Raw genomic sequence first — 25754 nt, 5'->3', positions numbered from 1 at the left:
AACTGGCATTGATTTTTAAAAAGATATTGTGTCAACAAAATTCCTACTACAATAAGATTACATGCGTGTCAACTTTACCCATTTACGTGAAAGAACTTGAACCCAAAACTAAAGGGACAGACAAGGATTCTGTATGACTGGCTTAAATTACGAATTGTGCTATTTTGAAAAAAAGTAAAACTTTATCAAGCATTCCATACATAGTACGGATCAGCCCCCCCCCCCCCCCCCACTGTTGTATATTGCTTGACCCATATGGGTGTAATTTGCAATAAAGAATTTTAATAGTTTATGCAGGTATATCTGCAATCAGCATTATAAATATCAAACTGTTAATGTTATAAAGGCATTAAGTCATCCTAGAAAGTCAATGTTTTTTTTTGGTCCGCTACCTGCCCACGAGGAGCAAAGTGGACTGAAAACCTTATATAGCTAGGCTAGCAAAGATGGCATTTGATCATTATACTGCTAATTCACTGTGCAACCAGTATTGTTTTTTGTGTAATACCAAGAACTATGAAATGAAAATCTATATTGCAGCAGCTATGAGATGCAGAGATTATTATAAATATAATGTCTCTATTGGTGACAACACAGTGTAAGTGCATGAGTGAACAGCTGCTACAAGCAGGGGGAAAAAAAACGTGCTGTGCATACATGTGCAATTCAAGTGTGCACTTCAAGTTAGACATATATAGAGTGTACATGGCAACTCATTTAATATATTTATAGAAGCTTATGAATTAGGTTCAATGAGATTTGAGTCGCATAAGTATCTTGTAAATGATTTGTGCACACTGCACACTCAACACACGTAGTCCATATAATCCTAAATAATGTTAACGATAAATTACTCTCTTATTAATGTATGCAAGTTCGATTTTTGAAAATATATCTAAAATCCATTATTCAGTTTTGCAGAGAAATGAAAGCAAAAATGAATCAATTAATACATGTATTTTTAAATCTATAAGCTTTGGGTGACACTCTCCCCTCAATACAGGATGGGTATAATCATTTGCAAAAAGTGGTTTAATTAATTCAACCGAACATGAAATTACCACATAGGCTGAAATGTATGACACTGAAATAATACCATAAATGCATCAGTGAATTCTTCAGCCATTGTTCGAATACTTGAGAGCCTTGCACATGATCCTATTTAAAAACGAGATTCTGTGGTCACTCAACACTCCCTTTTGTGTTTGTTTTCATTTTTTATGATCCAGGTAAACATAACCCCTCCCCCTACTGAAAACCGCAGAGTCCTCTGTATTAGAATTCTGTCACCAAGTTCAAAAGGTTAACAAGAGCACGTGTAATTTCAAAATTATTCTGGCTATCACTTAGATCATAAAATTGTTTTTATAATATTATTGAATTTTTAACTTTTACTAAATCTTGGCTGTAAATTAGCAATGCAATATATATATTTTACACTTCTTAATTATTGTTCTTTTTTTTTTAAATGAGGCCATTCTTAAACTAAATTCTGTTTCAATTTTTATTAAGAGCTTTCAAATACACACATTTTTATGCCTGTAAAGGAGAAAAATTTCCTTGATAAAGGATGACCAAAAACTTAACTTGTGTTGAAAATCAAATGACTGGTATGCCTAAAATTTTGTTATTGCAAAAAATATGCATAAATACGTTAAAAAAGCATGATCAGTACAATTTAATGATCAGATCTATGCGCTTCTAAGAGCCCCCATTGTGGGCTTATCTACTATGGGACATGTGTGTACACTTGAAGATAACCACACAAGCTGACTAGACATCATTGCTCCCAGAAAAAAAAAATTCATCCAGGATATGTAATATTTTCATATTTTCCAATCCATTGTGTATGCAACTTCCTTGATTCCAATTCAAAATTTTAATAATTAAAGTAAAATCTTAAATAAGGATATATTTTAAATGAATGACTGGGTAATGAAAAAATTTTCTGGAAATTTGGATTATCATGCTTATTAACTCATTTTTGTGTTTCAACTTTCTCTCTCTCTCCCCCCCCCCCTCCCCTCCAAAAAAAAATCAACCTTATATATATTTATATTTTTTTAAGGGAGGGGGGAAATTCAAATAGGAAAGGATATTTATTACACCACAATGTCTTAAATAAAGACTTATCTTAAAAATATTACATGTCAATTTCTCAATGGTATAAGGAAAAAAATGAGAATTAAAATTAGTTTTCAAATTTTAAAATTCTTTACCTAAACCAATAAATTCTTAAAAGAAATCCCCCTAATCAATGAAACTGAGACCTTAATGTGTATTGGGGAACAAAATAAATGTTTCATAAAGAAATCGATAGGCAGACAACGAGACAATGTGTATTAAATTCAATTTCCCCTCGGTGGCCCCACAGCTAAAGTCTTTGTCCAAAGAAAGTATGTGCAGCATGTTTCACACTTTGCAGAAAGATAGTCTTAGCAAACTTACGCATCTGCTTTCTCTGGCTTCGAAAGCCTTCTTTTCCTCCTTTGAGGCTCTGATCCCGATGACCTCCTGTCCCCACGGGATCGAAGGGTGGGCATTGAAGTGGTAGGCTCGATGAATGAAGAATTCTTCACTGAGCCGTTCAGTCTGCAAAGTTTCTCTATAAATCCACCATTTTTACCCAAGCACTCATTAGATTTATCATCAAAGCAAAAAGAGCGATTTACTCCACTTTTCCGGCAAAAATCGAGCACCTGTGCCCCATCTTTAGCCATAGCTTCCTTCCCGCGGTCCCTTTCAAGGCACCCGACGGCCGCCATCTTGTACACCTTCGATGTGACGTCACGATAATTGAAGAGGATTTCCCCCACTGGTGCGTCAATTGACGTCATGTATGGGGGTTTCCTCAAATTCGAATACGCGGCAGAACTAGCTTTACTTCAAGATTTTACGAAAGCAATTTTTACGACCAAAACTAGAAAGATTTGTAAACGAAATTCATCCTCTGCTGGATACAGTTTTGGATTGAGTCTTCCCATTTGAGTTTTTAGAGAAGCTTAATAATTGGATACATAGGTATCTTATCCAGTAACAAAGAGATAAATTTAATTATAAGAATAGCAATTGAATTAAAAATTTTCTGTAGAAAATGGTCTGAGAAAATTCGGAATGTATTTTTAAGGCTTTGCTAAATTATCCTTTTCACATTCATACTGTAAACAGGAACCTATATACTACTTAGTACAGGTCCCTGTTGTAAACAATTCATAGAGATCAGAACTTTTAAATGTCAGCATGGCTATCAAATTTAAAAAGAGAGAAAAGAATGAGAAAATATGATAAATTTCCTAAATAACAAACGGATGACTTTTTTTTGTTGAACAATACAAGCTTACAAAAGGGATGTTATGATTAATTTTGTGTTTATTTACATTGTAACTTCATACGTATATTTGAAAATAGTAGCAGAGTGTATCTTCTTTGTTTTGCTACATTGCAACTACCAATCTAATTAAAATGAGTTCCTTTAAGCCGCATATTTCGAATTTTAAAATTAGATCCTTTACCATGTTTACGTTCCAATAATTTGTTATGTCGACATAACAAAATACCGGACCGTAAAGGATCTAATTATAACTGGATTGTCGCAGCTACATATATATATATGGAACATATTCTAACTTATGGTGAGGCCCTGTCCTGATCGAAACACAGCTTATTTTAATTAGGGGAGAGGGATTTTAATGTTGCAACAATGCATTGAAATTAATGAAAACAAACCTTTGTGATAATACACATGCTTTCAGTTCAGGCTCTAAATTCGCTCTTGAGTACATCTTGACCTATGATTTTAACAAGAGGAATATAAAATAAATTATTTAAAAAAATGACATAAGAAATGTTTTATATTGAAAAGTATATTGCAAATATATAAAAAAAGATAAAATAAGCAGATTTTTTCATCAACTTACTTTTTTTTCTTGAAATGAATTTGATAATTCCACTAGAATTACGCATGTGTAGGGGATCGACATTTTCAACCATGTCAAAATAAAAGTCAAATATAAGGCGATAATACCTTGTACACAGAATATCTTCATTCACTACTGTTTAGGAAGGATAAAATTAACATACAAAAGTATTTTAATGCACATTATGTCTCAAATAATAGAAAAATTGGAATTTATTTCTTCTCATATTTTGAACGTAATGTCTGTCAGTCTCAATACACCGGGTACATTGTTATAAAATGGGCCATTGTTTATGCAAACTATTTTATCAATCTTGTCTACTGATAGAAAATTTACCTGTTTATCAATTAAGTGATCGCAGATTCAACAGAAAAGCACGTATACTTAGAAATTAACAAATCTGTGGGATGCTTCCTGTGTCTGTCATGGCAAGTGGGCGTTACGTTCTATTTCAAGAATGGAGCTCGGAGATGCTTCTTCTTATACATTTTACTTAAAGGTTATGAATTTTAAAATTTTCTCCAGTGTTCTATGCAAATGTGTTTACATTTCGATAAGAAGAGCTACAGATAAGGCCCGAGAAGCCACGAACGTTTGTCTGTCAAGTGTTACGTTACACAAAGTATGTTACGTTCATGAAAATATAAGTTGTCTTTATCCTAGATTTTAAACACATATCATCAAATATTGTCAACTAATAGGTGTATTTTGGATTCTTTTTTAAAAATATGAACTTGCATGCTCTTCATCACCACATAAACACTTAAAATTTGACATTTCTTACATAACGTACCGATTGACAGACATTGCTTGAATACTATCGTTACGGTGACGGACAAAACAAATGTCTGTTCATGTTACGTGAATCAAACGGGTGCATTCAGATTTATATGTTCAGTGAATTAAATCAAAAAGTATTTTTATTTAAGAATATTAGTGTATCATAAGGCAAAATTTGTCTTTATAACTTAAACAATACAATTTTGTAGTTGTTTTCGTGCAGTTTTTAAAACGAGTCTGTCAGGGTTACGTGCATCCGTACATGTTACGATATAGGTTTGATCTATGTGAAATAATTTATTTTTTTTAAATTTCATTAGTATTTTCATAAATAATAATGTCTTGTGTATTATAATTTCCAAGAATAAAAGATATGATGAGGAATCAAAATTTGAATAATGTCCATTTCTTACGGCAACATTATCTTTTTGATAAAATAATGAAAGTTTATGGTTTATTTGGCTGGCTAAGTAAAGGAGTCTGTCAGTGTTACGATCATCAGTTTGTGCATCAAAAGTAGCTTTAAAATCTTTTTTCTTCTACGTAAGAGTGAAAAAATTTTTTGCATTGTTTAAGGAATTGTTTAATTTTATTTTTTACAGATTATTTGTATTGCTAAGCATCAGAAATGTAATTTAATCATGTCACTTTTTCATCATACGTCTGTCATGTTACGTTATATGTCTGTAATGTGTTACGTGACACATATTTCAAACATTAATAAAATATTTATTTTTGACTTGATTATCTATTCAAACATTTTTTTGTCCTATTTAGAGTCAAAACTTCAAATACACATAAAGAAATCTAAGAAAAAAACGTGTCTACAGAATTCTTTATTTGTCCTCCCAGATGTACTCAAGAGTGAATTTAGAGCCTTCAAACAATTTTGCATGTGTACATCAATATCTTACATATCTGTCAATCTCCAACAAGAAACAAGATCTGACAGCAGGCATGGTAGAGTAATAATACAATTTGGTTGCTGTCTTACTCATAGTGTTAGTTCAATATGATCATAAATTCAGAATCAAAAGCTAAAATACATGGAACTTGTGCATTTTAAAAATTTTCCTTTGTTTAAATTTGTTTTAAACAGAATCTACATAAAATGAACAGTGAAGTTTACCAAAGAACCCCCTACCAAGCCAATGTGGACAACCTGACCCCTGTAGACCTGGGAGGGGCTGAGGAGACAGATGAAGAAGAGGAGGAGGAGGGGGGTGAAGAGGAGGGGGAGGAAGAAGAGGATTTGGAGGAGCCCCTCAGCTCTGTGGAACTGTCTCGAAGGATCAGGAAGCTAGTGGATCCTGGGCCTTTCCGACACAACAGGAAGGTGGCCATGGCTGCTCTCCCTTGTTTTCTCATCATACTGGCCATTTGTGGAGAACCGTAAGAAAACTCTTGTGTAACTTTCATTGTTATTTAAAAGTTTAATTCTTCTAAGAAATGAGATGTGAATATCTTCTAAGTTTATCTGTTTGCTTGTTCTATTTAGTTTGCTTTCATTAAAAATAAAAGAATCTGGTTGGATAAGACTTATGTTTTGTATGCATTCAGGCTTCTGTTGCTAGTGTCTGTGGGGGTGATTCTGACTTTAGTGATAGACACAGGGAGCAAAAATCAGAGGTTAGTCTCACTTCTATCTGATACAAACTTTTAAAGCTATCATAATATTTGAAAGTAAAACTTTAATATGGCTTTTTTTGTCATAAATCAGCAGGAGTGCATTACACTACAATTTTTATGACAAGGAATCACTTATTCATTTTTTTACTGATTTATGACACAGTGCTTTATATAAGAAGTGGGCATTCAGTGCTTAAAATTTAACATACAGGGGCTGACAAATCCCATTGCCTGACGCCCAGGGCTAGTGAATTATAAGGGTGGGCAAGTGGAATTTTATCAACCACTTGCCTGTGGCAAGTGACTTGAAAAAAATAAAAATCCATTTGCAAGTCATAGATCTAAAGCTTTGTACAGGGGTTTGCATGATCTACTCAGTATTTGTATTCCATTTTCTTTTAAATATATATATAAATATGATAATAGTTTATGGTGGGACAAGCAAATATTCAGGTAGGGCAAGTGAATTTTGACCATGCACTTGCCCTTGGACAAGTGCCTAAAAAATCTATTTGTCAGCCCCTGAATGTACAGTGATCTTTTGATATCTCAAACAAAGATACTCAATATACTGGTCTTGTAAAAGATGACATTGATTGGTTTCAATTGTTCTAGATGTACATGAGTAGAGAATATCAACTTTTATATTTCACACCATTGGATATTTTGACGATTTTTTTCCCACTTGTCAGTCCTGTAAAGTTTCAGATAATGACATTTGATTATATTTTGTTTCTTTTGTAGGACAGTGATGATTTTTACCTTTGTATTTATCCCGTGTCATATGACCATTCTCTACTTTACTTTTCCTCTTGTGTGGTAAGAAATAACAATTTTTAATGAGTTGAAATATTTTGAAAACAATATTTTCTAAAAATAATTCTTTATTCAAAAGTTGCATACAAAAAAAAAATGCAAGGGAGGAATAAAGATGAATAGCTTTATCCTTTAAAATCAGTATTATCTGCATCATTCTGTGCAACACAATGAAATATATTTACTACTCTTTTTCATGGACCCTGACTTTACACTTGATTTGTACTTGTATTCAAAATTTTTAATGAACATGTAATAAATGAAGTCTCAAATTTTAATTTTTAAAAAAGTATTTTCATAACTGCTTTTTAAATTAGAACTTAAAGTCTCAGACATGGTAAAAATTCCAATAAGACTGCATGCATTATATTGAATTAAATTTTAAGAATTTATTTTTACAGGGTGTCAGTGGTGAATATTGCTTTGATGGTTATGATGAATTCATTTATACTGTTAACTGGTGGGTGGGCCTTACTACAAATGATCATCTTCAGGAAACAGGAACCCGAGATCTGTGTGGTAAGAGGTTTTATGATTCTTTATAAACTCAAATGTTTGTTGCCCTGGTGATTTATGGGAGTTAATAATAAATCTGCATAAATTTTATTTTATAAAACAGATCTTAGTTGAAACAAAACATATCATATTATTGGGAACTCAGTTGTAAATATTTGTAATCTTGAAAGTTAAGCAATTCTTAATGCCTGTTGTGATTTATTAGGAGATGTATCATAAATACAGGAAAACATGATTACAGCGAGCATACATATAATGAATTCATCCTGAGAGCGAAGTATGTTTCATTCTACATAGTCTTGAAACATATTCTGAACCAAAAGCACATAACAAATTACTTTTATAATGAATCGAAATTATTTGTCCCTAACACCTCACAGCATGTTAAGGATATGCAAGTTCCAATTACTTTTATGCTTTGGAGGAAAACCAATGCTATTCATGCCAGTCTTTGTAAAAGGCATCAAACTGTTTGACCTGATGGATGTACAGTGCCTTAGGTCCAATGTTGTGATCATTACAACAGACCGAATTGTCCAGTGTTGGTCATGTATTTATTTTTTTCACATATATTCATGTAAATAAATACACCTTTTACTCTACTTTCAGTTTTTGGAGGCGGTCCTTTTCTCGGGATATCCTGCTCTGTCAGCCTGTCTCACAACCTGGGCCATCGCCACTTTTGTACCTCTTATATATGTGCCATTTATTTTGCTTTTTATAGGGTAAGTTACTGCCATCATAGATAAGCATAGGCTCAAAAGTTAATCCAGATTTTAAGATTTGATACCAAAAATCTTTACTTCCTCTGTTAGGAATTTAAAGTGGCACTACATGAACATATCTTGTAATCTATTTAAGGAATATCTGTCTAGTTTTTGGTTTTATGATGTGATCAATTAGTTTGCTCGCATGATGATCAGCATAAACGCCGAAGGCGTATTTGCTTAACATTATTGCCCTGTTCACACAGAGAGTTTAATTCGCAGTAAATTAATGCGAAGTAAAATGATGCGAATTAAACTAATGCGAATTAAATTGCGTTCACACGACAGCTAATGCGAAGTAAACTAATGCGAATTATAATTTTATTTCTACAACAAGGCTTTTCAGTGAGGCTATTATGACGTCATTTACAAATCACGTCATATTGTGCAGAGCAGGTATACATTTGACATAATGTCATAGTGTCTGTACACATTTTAGTGATTAACATAATTTTCCTTTGTTTTCCACTCAAAAATAGCACAAGTACCTATATTTGACCATCGACATGTGGCCTGTGACTTAATTCTGCCCTTACGCATGCGTCAGAATTTAATTCGAATTAGCTTCGCTTAGCGTTCACACGGAGCTAATGCGAAGTAATTTAATGCGCAGTAAACTAATTCGAATTAAACTAATTCGCATTAAATTCTCCGTGTGAACACGGATCAAATTTAATTCGCAGTAACTTACGTTTAATTCGAATTAGACTCTCCGTGTGAACAGGGCATTAAATGCAAGTAAACTGATTGAGCATTATCATAAAATAAAAAAAAAAAAAAAAAACAGGCAGTTTTTCCTTATATTTACATTTTCAACAGATCCTTCATTCAATTAAAAAAATATTTTTATTCAATAATTAGAAATCTCTGCAGGCCCTCCCAGTGTCTGTCATGTGCTGAAAAAATTTATGGGAATATAAAGCTGTTAGCTTATATGTAGGTTTATCTCTGACAAAGACATTTAAAATATAGATATTAGGGTCTACTATTTGATTCTGAGTTTAAAGAATTGCTTTTGAAACCAAGGAACTCCTTGAATCTCTATGCATAATTTCAAAATCTTTCTACTGCTTTTACTTTCAGGTTTGTTTTATTTCAAGTGTTCATGACACCAGCCACCTCTTCCTTCAAACTGAACCTGAAGGATCACAAGGAGGATGTCAATATCCTTAACAACCAACTCATTGCTGCCATGGCAACTGGATTTTGTTTACTTCCTGTTTTCCTTCAGATTCTCATTGCTCTGTATCAGAGAGGATTTCATGGAGTCTTTCACTTAGGCTTCTTTGTAAGTAATACCAGTAATTCTTTTGAGATGAACATTATCAATTTTATAAATCTAAAAAGTAGCTTTTGTTACAGTTCCATAAAAGTTTGTGGAATACACATACAGTGATATATATGTTACCAGATCTCAAGCATGATTTGATTGGCCTTTCAATAACTTTGGAAAAAAACAAAACAAATTACAAATGATTATAATGCAGTATTTAAATGGAAAGACACACACACAAAAACACTATGAGAGACATTAGAAGTCTTCTGATTACATCCTTGAAGTTATTTGCATATGTAGACCAATAATATGTCTTTCATTTAATTTCAGTGTGAGTTACTGTTCTTGTTGTGTTTGGCTGTGTTTCTGATGACTTTGATGAGTATCAGACACATTGTGGAAGCTGTAGGTACGGAGAGATCATCATTTTTATTGTCTTTACTCTTCCTTGGAAAAAGCAACCAAAAGTTCAGATCTGCTCCAAACAGATTTTTGAATTCGCCTTCCAACACTCTGCAATCTTGCTTGCAAGAGTGTAACAGAAAAAAAATTGATATCCTCATCCAGTTTTAAATATGAAGTAAATACATGTACTTATTCACATTATATAAATAGTGCACGTTTTTGAGGGTAACAGTTGAAATTGACACCCCAAGGAAAACCATTGTCAACCGACGCGTCAGCGGAGGTTGACAATGGTTTTCCGAGGGGTGTCAATTTCAACTGTTACCCTCAAAAACGTGCACTATTTATTTTATTATACTGAATGTCTTATTGATTTCGGATATCATACAAAAAATTCGGAGATCGTCGTTAAGTTCACGCTTAGAAAGCTTTCACACTCCCCACTTCTATTTTTTTAATAAGAAAGCTTCGGAAAAGATTTACCAACCTCTTTTTTGTTTGTTTGCTACTCAAAAAGTCCTTTATCATCTAAAGTTTGCACTCGCAAGGATGTTTCGTCTGTCGTTTGTTGTTTTCAAGTAAGCTACATCGGACGCAAGCTTTTATTGACGTCGTTTATTCGACTTCTTTCAAACGCACAACCGACGTTTTGAGAATTCTACGGTGAACCGTACGCGCATCATTTGAACGCATGTGATATTTTCGTAATGTTACCCGTTGTCAAGTGTGTTGCTAACGCTGAGGGTAACATTAGGGATTGTTAAATGCCTCTAAACGAATCAGATTTTAGTATTTAACATGAAAGTATAATAATAGATAATGCTTAATTATCTCTTGTGAGATTGTTTTGCAAATATCATTGAATTCTTTACAATAATGAATCACATTTAGGCCATGATTATCCATTTCAGAAGTTGATTAGAGTGTGTTTTGTGTCATTTATTGTATGTATCCCTGTATTCATGATTTACATATGTACTCATGATTTACATGTACCTGTGATAGCAGCATAAATAATGGTATGCTTATAAACGGTTCTGTATATTATGAATTAAAACAGGTTTCCAGTACAGTCTGGTGATACAGTTACGCAGTCTCTGTGGGGGTGTGGCAGCCTTCCTGTCTTACCCAGTATTCCTAGAGCTGGGAGTGACATCACACTTTCTGTCATGGCTGCCATTTGCTGTTGGAGTTTATGCTGTATATGGAACACTGCTTAGTTATAGAAAACTTAAGGTTAGGGAGAAAAAATGTCAAGTGTCCAGCATAAATATAGAAACATGAGGTTTTCTCAATACATTTAAAACCTCTTCTAAAAGTTATTTTCATCAGTGTCATGGAATTCCAAATGACAATACTCTGTGCATGTCTGTGCAAATTAGCCATTTTCATCATATCAGTGTTTAATCCTTGTGTCAATGTTCACTATGACAAAAGTCTTCTAACTTTATTTCAATCAAGAATTGATCGTTATTACTTTCTTAAATGCTCACAAGCAATAACTTCTTTGGTTACTTTACAATTATTTCTTTTCCAGTTCATCTCCACAGTGTTCTTTGTGGTAGCTGTGATTTTGTCTTTGGTGTGGGCAATTAAATTGCCATGGAAATTATCATATCCTTTATACAATTTCTGACAAACAATGTATACCATACATAATAAAAATAATGTGTTAGTACACATATAATGAAAAATTCTAAATATTGCATTAAAGACAATAACAGAATATGTAAATCATTGTATAACACTTAATCCTTTCTAGACTCCTCAAAAATTCAAAAGAAAAAGTTTTTTAAAAAAAAATGATCTTTTATTTTAATAAGTTATGTGTATCCCCTTAACAGTATATTACATATACATTTATGTTTGGGATATCGCTGAAGATGATATTCTGTCTGATGATAGCTAACTCTGTCCTGTGTCTGACAGCTGTACATCTGTCCTCTCACGGAACTCAGGCAGCCTTCAGTCTCCTAGTGGTATTACAAACCATAGGTAGGTGGTTATTATAGCTTACTGAGTGTAACATTGTATGTTATATACTGTAGATTCCTTTTTTACGCAAGTACTTAATATCGCAAAGGACCTGTAGATGTCAAATCGCGAGAACATTAATTTGCGAGTGGGACTGTTTATGAAAAATTTTAAATGTTTAGGCAATGTAAGATAAAAGCCCTTAATTTTATTTCGCAAGTGGTGCTTCTTGGGAAATTACGCAATGATAAATTCCTTGCATATATTTAGGAATCTACAGTACATAGCACACAAAGTATAAGTGTATGTGTCTCAGGTCTACACTTCTTCATACAAAGAGGAAAACTGTTTTATTGAAGTATAATGGTGTCATGTCAACCAATCAAATACTTGCTAAGGATTTCTCATGTTGAAGAAGGAAAAAGAAATCTTGTTTGGGAGTGATGAGACAAAGAACAGCAATGGATGGAACTTAGTTTGAAATAAACATGCACAAAGGAGACCATTGCTTTGAAAACCAGTTGTGAATTTTCTCTAACTTATACTTTAATTGCTCGTGTTTTATTATTTTCAGTGTTTATCAAGTGTGAGGTGATCCTCTTTGACTCCGGCCTGTATAACTGGCCTCTGTTTATGGTCACTGGTATTGCTGCCTCATATACTCTACAAAGGTAAGTAGAAAATTCCTCATGACCTCAATATATAAAGGTAAACAAAAAGTTTCTTGACCTGAATAATTTTTGATTGCCAATTTTGTTAAAATCCATCCAATCTTGAGTAAAAATAGATTTGAGATTCAAATACATGTACAGTAAAACTTGCTTATAATGAACTTGGATATAATAAAAGCTCTGTTATTAGGAAGTTATAGCTTTTCCCCAGATGATATAAACAAACTTTTAGCAAAAATCTTGAACCTAACAACTTGAGTCATGTTTATATAAGTAGAATGAACGAGTTTAACTGCATAGTTTTTAGTTTTTCATTCAATGTTTCACAATAATGGAATAAAAGAAGACAAAAATTTGTATAGATTAATAAGGATGGTTGCAGAAAGGTAGAATTTTGAACATCATAGAGAGTTCACAAATTCTTAATATTTCAGAAAATTATTATTTGCATCATTTACAACCAAAATAGGTCCAAAAATATATACCAATCCAGGCACCCATACTTTTGTCTGTATCATCTGTCCTTAAATTGTTACATTCTTGCATGTATATGAAGAAATTCATTTATAATGATCTAAAACTTCATGTCCCCAGGACTTCCATAGAAGCAAGTTTTACTGTACATTGTCTTCCATTTATCAAAGAATTTTCCTGAGTGCCAAAGGAAAGAGAAAGTTGAACATGATTATATGAATATGAACTTTAAATGTATCGTAGATTACAGATAGCAAGAAGGCTTCCAGTCAGTTTAACTTGTGCCTGTATGTCTGCCCACGTCACAAAGTCGGCACTGGTTGCCATGGTAATCTTCACTAAGGAGGCCCGAGATCTTCCCTACACCAGCATTCTGACAATGTTCTTCTTCATCTTCATGATGATCAAGATGTTGCTCATGGAAGTTCCGGTGGACATTCCCAAGAAACAGGTTTGTCACAAACTGGAAGATTGAAAATTTTGAAGTAGTCTAAATCATGTTAGTGTATATGTACATGCGTGCTTGTTTCGGAAATTTCAAGTCCAACATCCCCTAAGTTAAATTTCTTCTTCTTTCATCCATCAACAAAAAAATTAGTAAATGCTCTACACATGGAATAATCCAGAAGCAGATAAGAGCTTGTATGTATGACAGATTACAAAATATTTGTAGGTGCTTTATGTGTAAGGTACATGTAAGTGAATACCGGTAATGAAATATATACATGTACATGTATTGCTATTTAATATAACATTACTCTGAGAACAACCTAGCACAGCAATACCAAGAAAAAGAAAAAAAAAACAATGTACTGCATGATATGCATAGGAAAAAGACGTAATTCTTCTCAAGTTTAAAAGATGATGAAGTTTATAATCGGTATTAGTAATGTTTATATCATTTATTTCAGTTGGCCATCAATGTGACTCTGATGTGTATATCTGTTTTACTGAATGCTAACCCAGTCCTGTTTATCCTTGGATCTTATCTGTTTAAAATACAGGCCAGTGCTGCTGATGCCATGGGTAAGGGATTTTTCCATGAGGTGTATCTATCGGAACATACATATACTTTTTAGTTATGTTCCGGCCTGGACCCCTATTTAAAAAAGAACTTGCAACTAAAACCAAAATATGTTTGTGAGAATTATTTTCTTCTTCACATTTTGAGGATTTGGAAAGGTAATTAAAGAGTTATTATCTAAAAAGGGAGGGAGAGATGTTAGAAACATTTAAAATTGTGGATCTTAGTCTTAAGTTCTTTTGTAAAACAGGCCCTGATTGATTAACTATACTATCTTTTGACTTGTAGATGTCAATGTGTCTAGTCCTCTGCTTTTCCATTTCTTAAAATTAAAAGATTTTCATTTTTTTGTAAGTGCGGGATAACTTTATAAAGTTTATTATTGCCTTTGAGAAGTAAAAGATCCAAACAAAATAAATGTAATTAATACAGTAAATGTTTGATATTTCTTTTCTGTGAGATCATAGTGCTGCATTATTCTGGTGATTCCTAGCTCTTTTAAGGAACTATAATTACTTTTCATTAAAGTAAAGTTGGTACAAAATGAACATTATTTCATACTTCTTGGGTGAATACGAGAATTGTTTGGTGTACAAAAACAAGATTTAAATACTACTGCTTCTAATTGTAGGAATGTGTTTCATCATTTGTGGCATGTTGATCATAGCAACCTGTGTCCTTCACCTTCCATCTGAGGTTAAGGTCAAGCAGCTAGGAATTCTGGGAGTGGTTACTGGGGTGATAGTTATCATGTTTCAGCCAGATGTATCATTGACAGCGTATGTATATGAAAAAAATTGTTTTATTGAATCACTGCATTTTGTGTGGGATCAATCCTTTTATGGATTTCATGAATTTACAACTTCAGCTTATATTGATGTGGATCTAATCTTACAAAACAAAACTTTTGCTCACAAGATTGTCTCCTTTAACCTGTAAATCTCTAGCAATCACTGAAAGTCTGCTTAAATATGAAAAAAAAATGGTTTTACAGTAGTCAGTCAATCATAAAGGCAACTCACATAATTCTACAGGAGTAAATTTATTGCCAAGTTTGATAGAAAATCTTAAAAAACTGGTTGAGGAACACATGAAATTAACAAGAAAAAATGATTCTACTCTTGAATGTTAATTGAAAATGGTACAGACACATTTATCTCTTTTTCTAGAAATGGAATATTTCAGTTATGTGAGGTCATCAGTATCATGAGTATGATTGTGATTATGTATGCAGACACCATCAAGACATTTCCCCACATTGTGATGGCCTCTGTACTAGTGGGAATCACGCCCGGACTCAGGGCTGCTCTCTATGTAAGAATTTCTTTGCTAATTAAAATACAAGAAACATAAAGGCTCCATATCCTTTGCAACTTATAGGTTTCCTTAGAGTGGAGTATCTTAATTTTTTTTAAATGGCAAAAGGCACAAGAAATGCCAGGTCTTTTGAGAATTAAAGAATAAAAAAGTTGGAAACATATTCTTCATTTTGAATATGAAAGAGCAACAGTTTGTCCTGTTTGATTTTAAGCTTTCTTGTAAAATATCAAATCAGATGTGACTCATATAATTGGTATCTCATTTTAAAAACCAGAAATGTAGTGTTTAAGGTATGCCTAAATCATAAAGGAAGGGGACAGTTGGTCACTTTCTGAATTAAGCGTACTGGATAAATTAATGAAACAATTTGTTTTTAGGTCACCTGAGTCACTCAGGTGACCTATTGCTATCTGTTTCCGTCTGTCGTCAGTCGTCCGTTGGTCGTAAACTTTTGAACATTTTCAGCTTCTTCTCTTGAACCACCGAACCAATTTCAACCAATTTTGGCATATAGCATCAATGGGTGAAGGGGTACAAAAATTGTGAATTTCATGGTCCCTGCCCCCCTTGGGCCTGAGGGGTGGGGCTAAAACCATCAAAATTAGTGCTATCTTTAAAAATCTTCTTCTTTACTCCTGAACATCAAGCAGTCAAACTGTTGGCATGATAGTAATAAGCATTGAGCCCTCTACCAAAATTGTGAAATACATGGCCCCAGGGTCAGGGGTTCTGGTGCTAGGGCGGGGCTCTATTGGTTATATAGTGAAAATGCATTAATTCTTTGAAAATCTTCTTCTCTGCTCCTGGGTATTAAATAAAGTAACTAAGTACATAGTTATGATGAGCAAGAGTGCCTCTTCAAAAATTGTGAAATTCATGGCCCCTGGGTCGGGGTTCTGGTGTAAGGGCGGGGCTCTATTGGTTATATAGTGAAAATGCATTGATTCTTTGAAAATCTTCTCTGCTCCTGGGTATTAAATAAACTAACTAAGAACATAGATATGATGAGCATGGCTGCCTTTTCAGAAATTGTGAATTTCATGGCCCCTGGGTCAGGGGTTCAGGTGTTAGGGCGGGGCTCTGTTGATTATTTGCATTAATTCTTTGAAAATCTTCTTCTCTGCTCCTGGATATTAAATAAACTAACTTAGTGCATAGTTATGATGAGCATGGTTGCCTCTTCCAAAATTATGAATTTCATGGCCCCTGGGCCAGGGGTGTTAATGTCAGGGTGGGGCTCAATTGATATATATATATATATATATATATATATATATATATATATATATATATATATATATATATATATATATATATATATATATATATATAGTGAAAATGCATTATTTCTTTGAAAATCTTCTCTCTCCTGGCTATTAAATAAATTAAGTACATAGTTATGATGAGCATGGCTGCCTCCTCAGAAATTGCGAATTTCGTGGCCCCTGGGTGAAGGGTTCTGGTGTTAGGGCGGGGCTCTATTGATTATATAGGGAAAATGCATAAATTCTTTCAAAATCTTCTTCTCTGCTCCTGGGTAATATTCAAACAAAGAAAGTGCATGGTTATGATAAGGAAGAATGCCTCTTCCAAAATTGTGAAATTCATGGCCCCTGGGTCAGGGGTTCTAGTGAAGGGGGGGGGGGGGGGGCTCTATTGATTTTATAGTGAAAATGCATAATTTCTTCCAAAATATTTTTTCTACTACTGGTAATAAAGCAAAGAAACAAGTGTATAGTTATGATGGTCCCTGGGTAAGATGTTCTGGTGTAAGGGGAGGGGGGAGGCTTTATTTATTTAATAATATAGTGAACATGCATTTCTTTGAAAATCTTCTATGCTTCTGGGCATATTCGAGGCAAGCAGATTAAAAGTTGCAATATTCAAGGGTATTTTTTCCAGAATTTTGAACACCTGGATTATTTAGTCAAGTGTTCTGGTCCTGGCCAGGGCTCTATGAACTTGTATTCTGCTGAGCAAAGTTATTCCCCTTTGCCATTCACCTTTGATAATTTATCACTGTAAATAATGTATTTGAAAGGTTAATAGAATAAGAGAATTATGCAAGAATATTTATTGTGTAATACAAAAAGTACTTTCATAGTTTTAATGATCAGGTAGACTTGGAAATAATAGATGAATAAAAGTGAGGCAAAATAACTTATCTTTTTTAATGTACTTCAAAGGCCAAGAGAGACCAATGTGAGAAGTAGTAATTTGAAATTAAACTTTTGTTAATTGTCTGCATGGTAATAGTGATAAATGGGGAACAGATAGATTCTGTACCAATTATTTTGTTGATGCTTATCATACTATTTTTCTTGCTTTTGGGCAACAAAGCTTCATTTAACAGTGTATGGATCCTCTAAATTGTTGTATTGTACTCAGGTGACCGTTAAGGCCCTTGGGCCTCTTGTTTAGTTAACCTGAGCTGTGAACCCTTGAAAAATCCTCTTTTTATCCCTGGAAAATACAAGGTCTTAATTCATTCGCATTAAATGCAATCTTCTAGAAGTAGTCTAGAAATCTGATAGACAGTATATCTTTGGTTCAGAATGGTACATATTAAGTCATCTGTGAAATGTGTGATATCAAGCAATATTTCATAATTACTTCAGTCACTTCGATATTCTTTTTTTAGATCACCTCGACGAAGTCGAGATGAGCTTATGCTATACCCCCGGCGTCGGCGTTAGCGTCGGCGTCCCAGGTTAAAGTTTTAGGAGCAAGTCCATTCCCAAGTAACTACAAGCCCTACCTGGACCAAACTTGCATGGATGATGCATCTAGGGATGGACACTACCACACTTGCTTCGGATGCTGGATTTGACCTAGATTTTCCAGATGAGTGACCAGGTTAAAGTTTTTGGAGCAGGTCCATTCCCAAGTAACTATAAGCCCTACCTGAACCAAACTTGCATGGATGATGCATCTAGAGATGGACACTACCACACTTGCTTCGGATGCTGGATCTGACCTAGATTTTCCAGATGAGTGACCAGGTTAAAGTTTTTGGAGCAGGTCCATTCCCAAGTAACTATAAGCCCTTACTTGAACCAAACTTGCATGGATGATGCATCTAGGGATGGACACTACCACACTTGCTTCAGATGCTGGATCTGACCTAGATTTTCCAGATGAGTGACCAGGTTTAAGTTTTTGGAGCAGGTCCATTCCCAAGTAACTATAAGCCCTACCTGAACCAAACTTCCATGGATGATGCATCTAGGGATGGACACAACCACACTTGCTTCAGATGCTGGATCTGACCTAGATTTTCCAGATGAGTGACCAGGTTAAAGTTTTTGGAGCAGGTCCATTCCCAAGTAACTATAAGCCCTACCTGAACCAAACTTCCATGGATGATGCATCTAAAGATGGACACTACCACACTTGCTTCAGATGCTGGATCTGACCTAGATTTTCCAGATGAGTGACCAGGTTAAAGTTTTTGGAGCAGGTCCATTCCCAAGTAACTATAAGCCCTACCTGAACCAAACTTCCATGGATGATGCATCTAAAGACGGACACTACCACACTTGCTTCAGATGCTGGATCTGACCTAGATTTTCCAGATGAGTGACCAGGTTAAAGTTTTTGGAGCAGGTCCATTCCCAAGTAATTATAAGCCCTACCTGAACCAAAGTTGCATGGATGATGCATCTAGGGATGGACCTTACCACACTTGCTTCGGATGCTGAATCTAACCTAGATTTTCCAGATGAGTGAATTTTAGCCATATTTTAATCAAATTAGCATGGATGATGTATCTTAGGATGGACACTTTCAGACTTGTTCTGGATTCTGAATCTGACCTACATTTTCCAGATGGGTGACCAGAGTAATGTTTCTGGAGTAGCTATATAATATTATGGCATGTTATGATTAAACAGCTTGGATGGTACATCTAAGGATGAAAACTTCCAGACTTGCTTTGGTTGTTGGAACTGTCCAAAATTTTCTTGATTAGTAAACAGGTTAGAAGTTTTTTGAGCAGGTCTATTTCCAAGTATCTATAAGTCCTTCTTAAACCAAACTTGAATGGATATTGATCTTGGGATGAACACTAACTAGAAAAAATATGATGTGAGATTTGCCTTACTTATAGATAGCCTTCGTCGAGGTGAGCTTCGTAATCTTTGATTACCTATGTTTTAACTCTGTACAAATTCTTTTACAACATTCCTAAGTAATTCTTCTCTTAGAGTTGTGTGGAATGATTTGTCTGAAAAAAGACTGTTTTCTCTGCTTTCAGTTGTATCCTGAGGACCAGGCACCAGTTTTCAATCTCATTTTATTTGGACTTGTTTCCATGTGTCTCGTGTGTGCTCTTTTTGCGTTCTCAAAATCAGAACATCTTGGACACAAGTTTGAGAAAAATGTTCTATCAGTGTAAGTATAAGAAAAATTTTGAATAAAATTCTCCACAAAAGTTATATTTGGAATTGGATAGACACATGTTTAAAGATTTTGAATTACTTTCTCAGAAACTACATGTGCTTTATATTCACTGTCTTTATACATATATTTATAAAATGTAATAATTAATATGAGTTTAATACAGGGTGTCCCTGATAAAAAGTATACCTGTGCAATATGACTAACAGAGCATGTAAACAGTGCATGCTGATTTGTTCCTTTTTGCAGATGCATGCTGGTAGTTTTACTTAGTGTCCTTTCATTAGTGGTTGACTTGGTCACCAAGGAACGCAAACAACCCATCTTGACTCTGCCATCATGGAAGTTATTCCTTGCAGCAAATCTCATCATTTGTATATGCACCAAAGTAGTTGTTTCTAGGGTAAGATTATATGCATTGTGAGAAGTAAAAATGATTGGATAAATGTATCATAATTCTTGTTAAATACATAGTTTTTTTTTAATTCTTGATGTAATATTTCCATGCTCATTGGAAGCACTTGCAAAAGATAATTTGAATTTCAATATTACACATGTCTGTAGGAAAAATGTGAATTAAATTACTGAATGATTTGAAAGTGGAAAGGTGCGCTTAAATGAATAAAGTAATTTAATATATCCAAAGTGTGTAGTTTTCAATGTTCTTGTAAAACTGTGTATAAAAGAGTTAATATATCGATCATTTTAATATTATTGGTTCAGAACTCAGAATATATCCCTCTACATGAGAAGGATGATAAGGAGATTCCTTATTTACCATTGGTTGGCAACATAACAACCATCACTTCCTTCCTGTTTCTGTGTCTACTGGGGCCCTCCACAGGGTTACTGTATGATATATGGGTAAATTTCACAGTTAGGTTAAACCAATCACCAATCATGTTTAAAAATCTTTAATACTAGTTTAAGCAAATGTCACTGATCATTTTGTCAAGAATTTTTCTTTTTCTAATGAAATAAAGATTTAGCATTGATGCTAAATGCATTAATTTAATAATTAGAAATTTATAAGTAGTTATGTCCCTTTATCTGTTCGATAGCTTCTTTAACAATTCAAAGATACACACTCTTATAACAAATTCATGTTATGGGTACAAGTATTAATCATTTGTTCCAGTTATTCTATAGTTGAATTTTTAATTCAAGTCAAAAGTTTGTTGATCAAAAGCAACATTTATAGCAATCTCTCATATTTATTTTCCCTCTTTTTTCAGTGTTGTGGAGCAAGTGTGATCCTAATGTGTTTACAGAGAGACATGAAAATTTTTCACAACCTCAAAGACAGCAATCACACAACACCAACGAAAATCATTTCAATTGTAGTTTTGATTCTGTCTTCAATATGTCGCAGTGACATCTGGCATTCAAACTCTTGGACATTTGTGAGATCGTTCTTAGAAATTCTTCTAATTCTGGGCAGCACCCCCATTTATTACGTGCTGTGGGGCATCTTATGGAAATCTGTTGTGTTGCTACCAGAACCAGTGGTTGTTTTTCTGTTGCCTCTGAATGCTGCTATGTTGCTTTATGGCAGCAGCTGGACCTGCTGGGTGTTAGCCTTTGTGGGCATTAGCTCTTCTGTGTGGATGATGTCAAACCACTTTAAATTAATACCATACTCAGAGAAAAGATAATGTTACATCAAAATAATTAGACACCATGACACTGTAGGTTTTAAACTGCTTTATTAGTTTTTGTATCTGATACAGAAATTTTGTTTTATACATTAATATACATGTACTGACAACAAGTTGTCAATAAAAATTCTTCTTTTGTTTTTGTTGTTTCAATATACATTGAGTTTTGGTATCTTAAACTTCAGGAACACGAATTTCTGGGATATCTTTAAATGTTACTCATTTGATTATCTATTCATGCTTGAAGTATAGAATCTCAAACTGCAAATTTCGAAACTCTTAGAAGGTCCCACAATGTTGGAGATAAGTTAAAAAAATTAGTTGTTAATTATAAGGCTATGTTTAAAATTTTCATATTTTAAGAAAATATTAAATGTTTTAAGCAGATACATGTATATTGAAGGTTGATCACAACAGTTGAGCCTCATTTATCCGAACGCTTTGGTTCCCAGTCAATTTGTCCGGACATGTGAAGCGTCTGGATACCTAAATTGCGTTGATTTTATTTTTATGGCCTGTCGTACCATTGGTAATAGTAAATTTGTTTTATTGTTTAAATACTTTAATATATATTAGTACTCGCTTGTTTAAATAAAATAAAAAAGTACATTGTCATTGAATGAAACGTTGTTTATGTGAAAACATTAATTATTTCTACTTCCCAGTGTCTATGAGTCAACTTCTCCTAGCCACGTGTCTGTATAGCTGGTAGAGAAAAAAAAAACTGTCGGTAGAGTCTTATTTAATATGAACGCCCATCAATGCTATATCATTAAATGTGAAATTTATTAACTGCACTTGTATACGTATGCTAATCATAATCACCCCAAGCAAGATCGATTTATTACCGATTGTGTAATAATGAAGTGATTTTATAAATGTCATCAAATCACAGAATCCCTTTTGCGCACAAAATACTGTGCATAAAAAACACCGATGTCATGTCTATAAGTAGCAATACATAAAACCATGTCACGACTGTATTCTAACAGTAAAAAAAATAAATTTGCCGACTACGAAAAATTATAGACTTAAAAAATTATTTTCCTTAATTAATACGTATCGAATACATGTTTAAGAAGCGAGAGTCTCGTGCGTACCTATTGGCCTATAATTAACCTTGCATCAAAGCTATTGATAACAGGTCGCAGGTGATCATCTTTTAAAACAAACAGCAAAGCCAGTGTTTTACAACAACTAATACCCTGATCAAGAAATTTTAGCAGAGTTGACAGACCAATTAAAAAATTCCGTCCGGATAAATGAACCAAAATATAACGTAAAAATCATTTTGTGAAAAAAGACCGTTCGGAAACCGAACGCGGAATTCCTGATAAACAAGACAAAATAACATTAAAAAATTCCGTTCCCATGAAGAATCGTCCGGAAACTAAAGCGTTCGGATATCTGAAGGTCCACTGTAATCAAAAATTAATGTTACATAGCAAAATACAAGATGAATAAAGTTCCTGTTCATTAAGTTTTTATGTGTTATTGGGTCTTGACTTAGGCACTTACATTGCACATTTAATTTTCCCAAAATTGAAAAGGTGTTAAAATTGCCCATTTACGACAATGTAGGAAATATTTCAAAAGTTATCTGCACTGGTTTAATTACTTGACCCTTGGAAAAAATGCAACAACATTAATGCTACTTGAAAACTTCTTTAGCTCTCCTTTCATTAAGAAGTCAGAAGATTCAACATACACTGCCTTCATTTTGCAAAGTACCTTGTTATTTGCATTTTGATTACGCATAAATTTTATTGGAGTTAGAAATTAAGGTGCACTTTCATAACGAAATAGGTCAAGATATACAGTAAATTAAATAAAATATATTGCTTCTAAGTCAGTTTTCCAGCTATTAATAAATTTCAGATCTTTTTACTTAGCAAACAAGATTTCGGTTTTATTCAACTATCATTCAATGAGGAATCGAAAGTGCAGTTAATATAATAAGGAAATGTTACTACACACGGCAGATTGGGATCAATGTATAATAACTAAATATCATGGCAACCTTTATACTTAACCACTTTCACAAGCCCTTCAGCAGTTCCCACCCACAGTGCAGACTTGTACAGCGATAATACCAATGGGTGTGTTACGTCTTTTTCTCTCAATAAGTATTTCAAGAACTCCCCTTCCGGACTCAACAAATGGATATTAGATGTTTCAATAACAAGAATGTTACAGGTGGAGTCGCACACAATGTCGGATGGAAAAAAGTCCTCTTTCAGGTTCTGGCCACGATAGACAGATCTCAGACGATCACGAGCAAAGACAATCACAACCTCACCTGTTTCATGTTTTGTAGAGTTCGTAACATAGATATCAGAGTTATTGTTTTGACAGAGTCTGTACGGTCTTGTAAATAGTCTGGTTTGACCGTCCTCCCTGAACTCATACTCGTGAATGCCATCACCGGTCAATGTCAAGTGTTTAACTAAACGTCGGCTGTGCGAGTCTAATGTATAAGCATCTGTTTCAGAATCTTCTAAAGAAACATAAAACCCACTATCCACTGAATTACATATTCCTCCAGGTTCCAGGGGATCGGTACTCAAAAGTTTTGAGATGGATCCTGATGGAGAGAGGTAATATATGGAATTGTCCCCTCCCGATGTGAAATAAATTCTATTATTATTTAAACAAAAGTCATTTAAATCGATTCTGAATTTCTGTTTCTTCTCGCCCTGTCTGTTGACCAGTTCAATGAAATCTAATTTTCCAGCCATTAAATAACATTCATCTTCACTTAATGCCTCCGACAGTAAAACTAAATATTCGCTGTATTGAAATGAATTTGCTTCTCTAGCACTGATATCATCTAAATCAAAAATTTGACCTGACATGGACTCCAACAAATCATCATCAATGTCCCCTCCTCTGTATCGAATTGAATAGTTCTCTTGGTCAATTAATGTCCAAGTCATCTAGCAAGCGTGTGAGGTCTCTGTGGTTCTCTATGAAGTTCTTATCAGATATGGTTCTACTGTTCTCCTCCATGTATATTTTACCATTTCAATTAGTTGTTTCTTTTCCTTGTCCATTCGGGATTTCTCAATGGCTAAATGTTCGTTTTTCTTACGCAAATTGCTTTTTAATACTTCCTCTTTGCGATCCCTGATATCTGTCAGCTTGGCTATGATTTCATTAAAATGCTTCTCTACATTTTTCATCTGGGATTCACATGTTCTTTCATTTTCAGTCTTCTTTTTAATTATCCTCTCATCCACCTTCGGCAATTGCACTTCCTTTATGTTCCTTAGAAACTTTAAAAGTCCTTTTCTCCTCTGACTGGCCGCCACACCCTGTGTGACCCAGTTATGTCCACTGTGGTCCGTTTTTGCACATGTAGAACAAATGAATATATGACAGTCCTCACACACCAAATCGATAGGTAAACCATGATTTTCACACATTTGTATATGTTCCTGAGGAGAACCAACTGGGTATTTTGAATTACAAACCGCCATTTTATAAACCTACCTCTGTCAGTGACTTGCAGTAAAGATTGAAGTACGGCTTAAACTAAGGTTTTAGCATAAATGTGCAAACATGCGTTGATATATAGTACCGTATTTCTTTAAACTACATTAACAGTCAGAAGACAAGACAGTTATGTGTTCAGAATGTAAATTATTTTGATTTTGTTTACATTAAATTTTCTTAAGAATATTTATAGAGGAGGTGTAGTTGATCTCTTTTTATTTTATTGAACTGTCAAAAGGAGAAATAAAAGATAATTTCATAATAATTTACGTTATGAAACTTCAAACGAAAAAAAAGATTGTTTACTTCTGTCCCATACCGTGTCTTTCAAAAATATGCAGGGAGGGCTGAGAGTAGAGGGGTGGGCGGTTAGCTTTTGGTTTGTGCAGACAAATACTCGGTTAATAAAAATCAATCTTATTTTCATAGAAATCCCCTAACTGATAAATTGCACATTAAATAGGAGTAATTGTACATGTACTCTTTAAAATAGAACAAAAGACAAAGTTCCAAATATTTCGAAAATAACCAGAAAATTTATCCATGTCAGGCTTGCATGTTTTATTACTAATGTTAGCCTATTTTAAATTATTCTTATTGTATTTTCAGGAGATTTATATACTAGTACCTATCT

At 33.9% G+C, this 25754-nt stretch overlaps 3 protein-coding genes across 3 annotated transcripts; 1 reads left to right on the top strand and 2 right to left on the bottom strand.

Moving 5' to 3' along the window:
• Nucleotides 1-2936: 2936 nt before the first annotated feature.
• On the top strand, nt 2937-21763 carry LOC133178545 (uncharacterized). Its single transcript, XM_061313248.1, has 20 exons — nt 2937-3021; nt 5797-6089; nt 6258-6326; nt 7071-7145; nt 7544-7661; nt 8268-8383; nt 9509-9713; nt 10032-10110; nt 11167-11342; nt 11644-11720; nt 11959-12101; nt 12655-12751; nt 13469-13676; nt 14137-14251; nt 14881-15028; nt 15419-15563; nt 19825-19961; nt 20217-20370; nt 20691-20831; nt 21203-21763. Exons 2-20 carry the CDS (start codon nt 5809-5811, stop codon nt 21620-21622), a joined length of 2904 nt encoding a protein of 967 aa, XP_061169232.1. The 5' UTR covers nt 2937-3021; nt 5797-5808; the 3' UTR covers nt 21623-21763.
• A 1865-nt stretch (nt 21764-23628) lies between these two features.
• On the bottom strand, nt 23629-24561 carry LOC133178805 (uncharacterized). Its single transcript, XM_061313497.1, has one exon. The coding sequence runs from the start codon at nt 24559-24561 to the stop codon at nt 23629-23631; it is 933 nt and encodes a 310-aa protein (XP_061169481.1).
• Nucleotides 24562-24591: 30 nt separating this feature from the next.
• Nucleotides 24592-25104, bottom strand: LOC133178804 (uncharacterized). The gene has a single exon (XM_061313496.1). It carries the CDS (start codon nt 25102-25104, stop codon nt 24592-24594), a length of 513 nt encoding a protein of 170 aa, XP_061169480.1.
• Nucleotides 25105-25754: the final 650 nt, after the last annotated feature.

Source organism: Saccostrea echinata, unplaced genomic scaffold, assembly GCF_033153115.1.
Source record: "Saccostrea echinata isolate AGI-Se365-2 ecotype Australia unplaced genomic scaffold, CSIRO_AGI_Sech_v1 ptg000003l, whole genome shotgun sequence".
Taxonomy (NCBI): domain Eukaryota; kingdom Metazoa; phylum Mollusca; class Bivalvia; order Ostreida; family Ostreidae; genus Saccostrea; species Saccostrea echinata.
The sequence above is the reverse complement of the archived record's forward strand: the minus strand, read 5'-3'. Positions and strand labels throughout refer to the sequence as shown.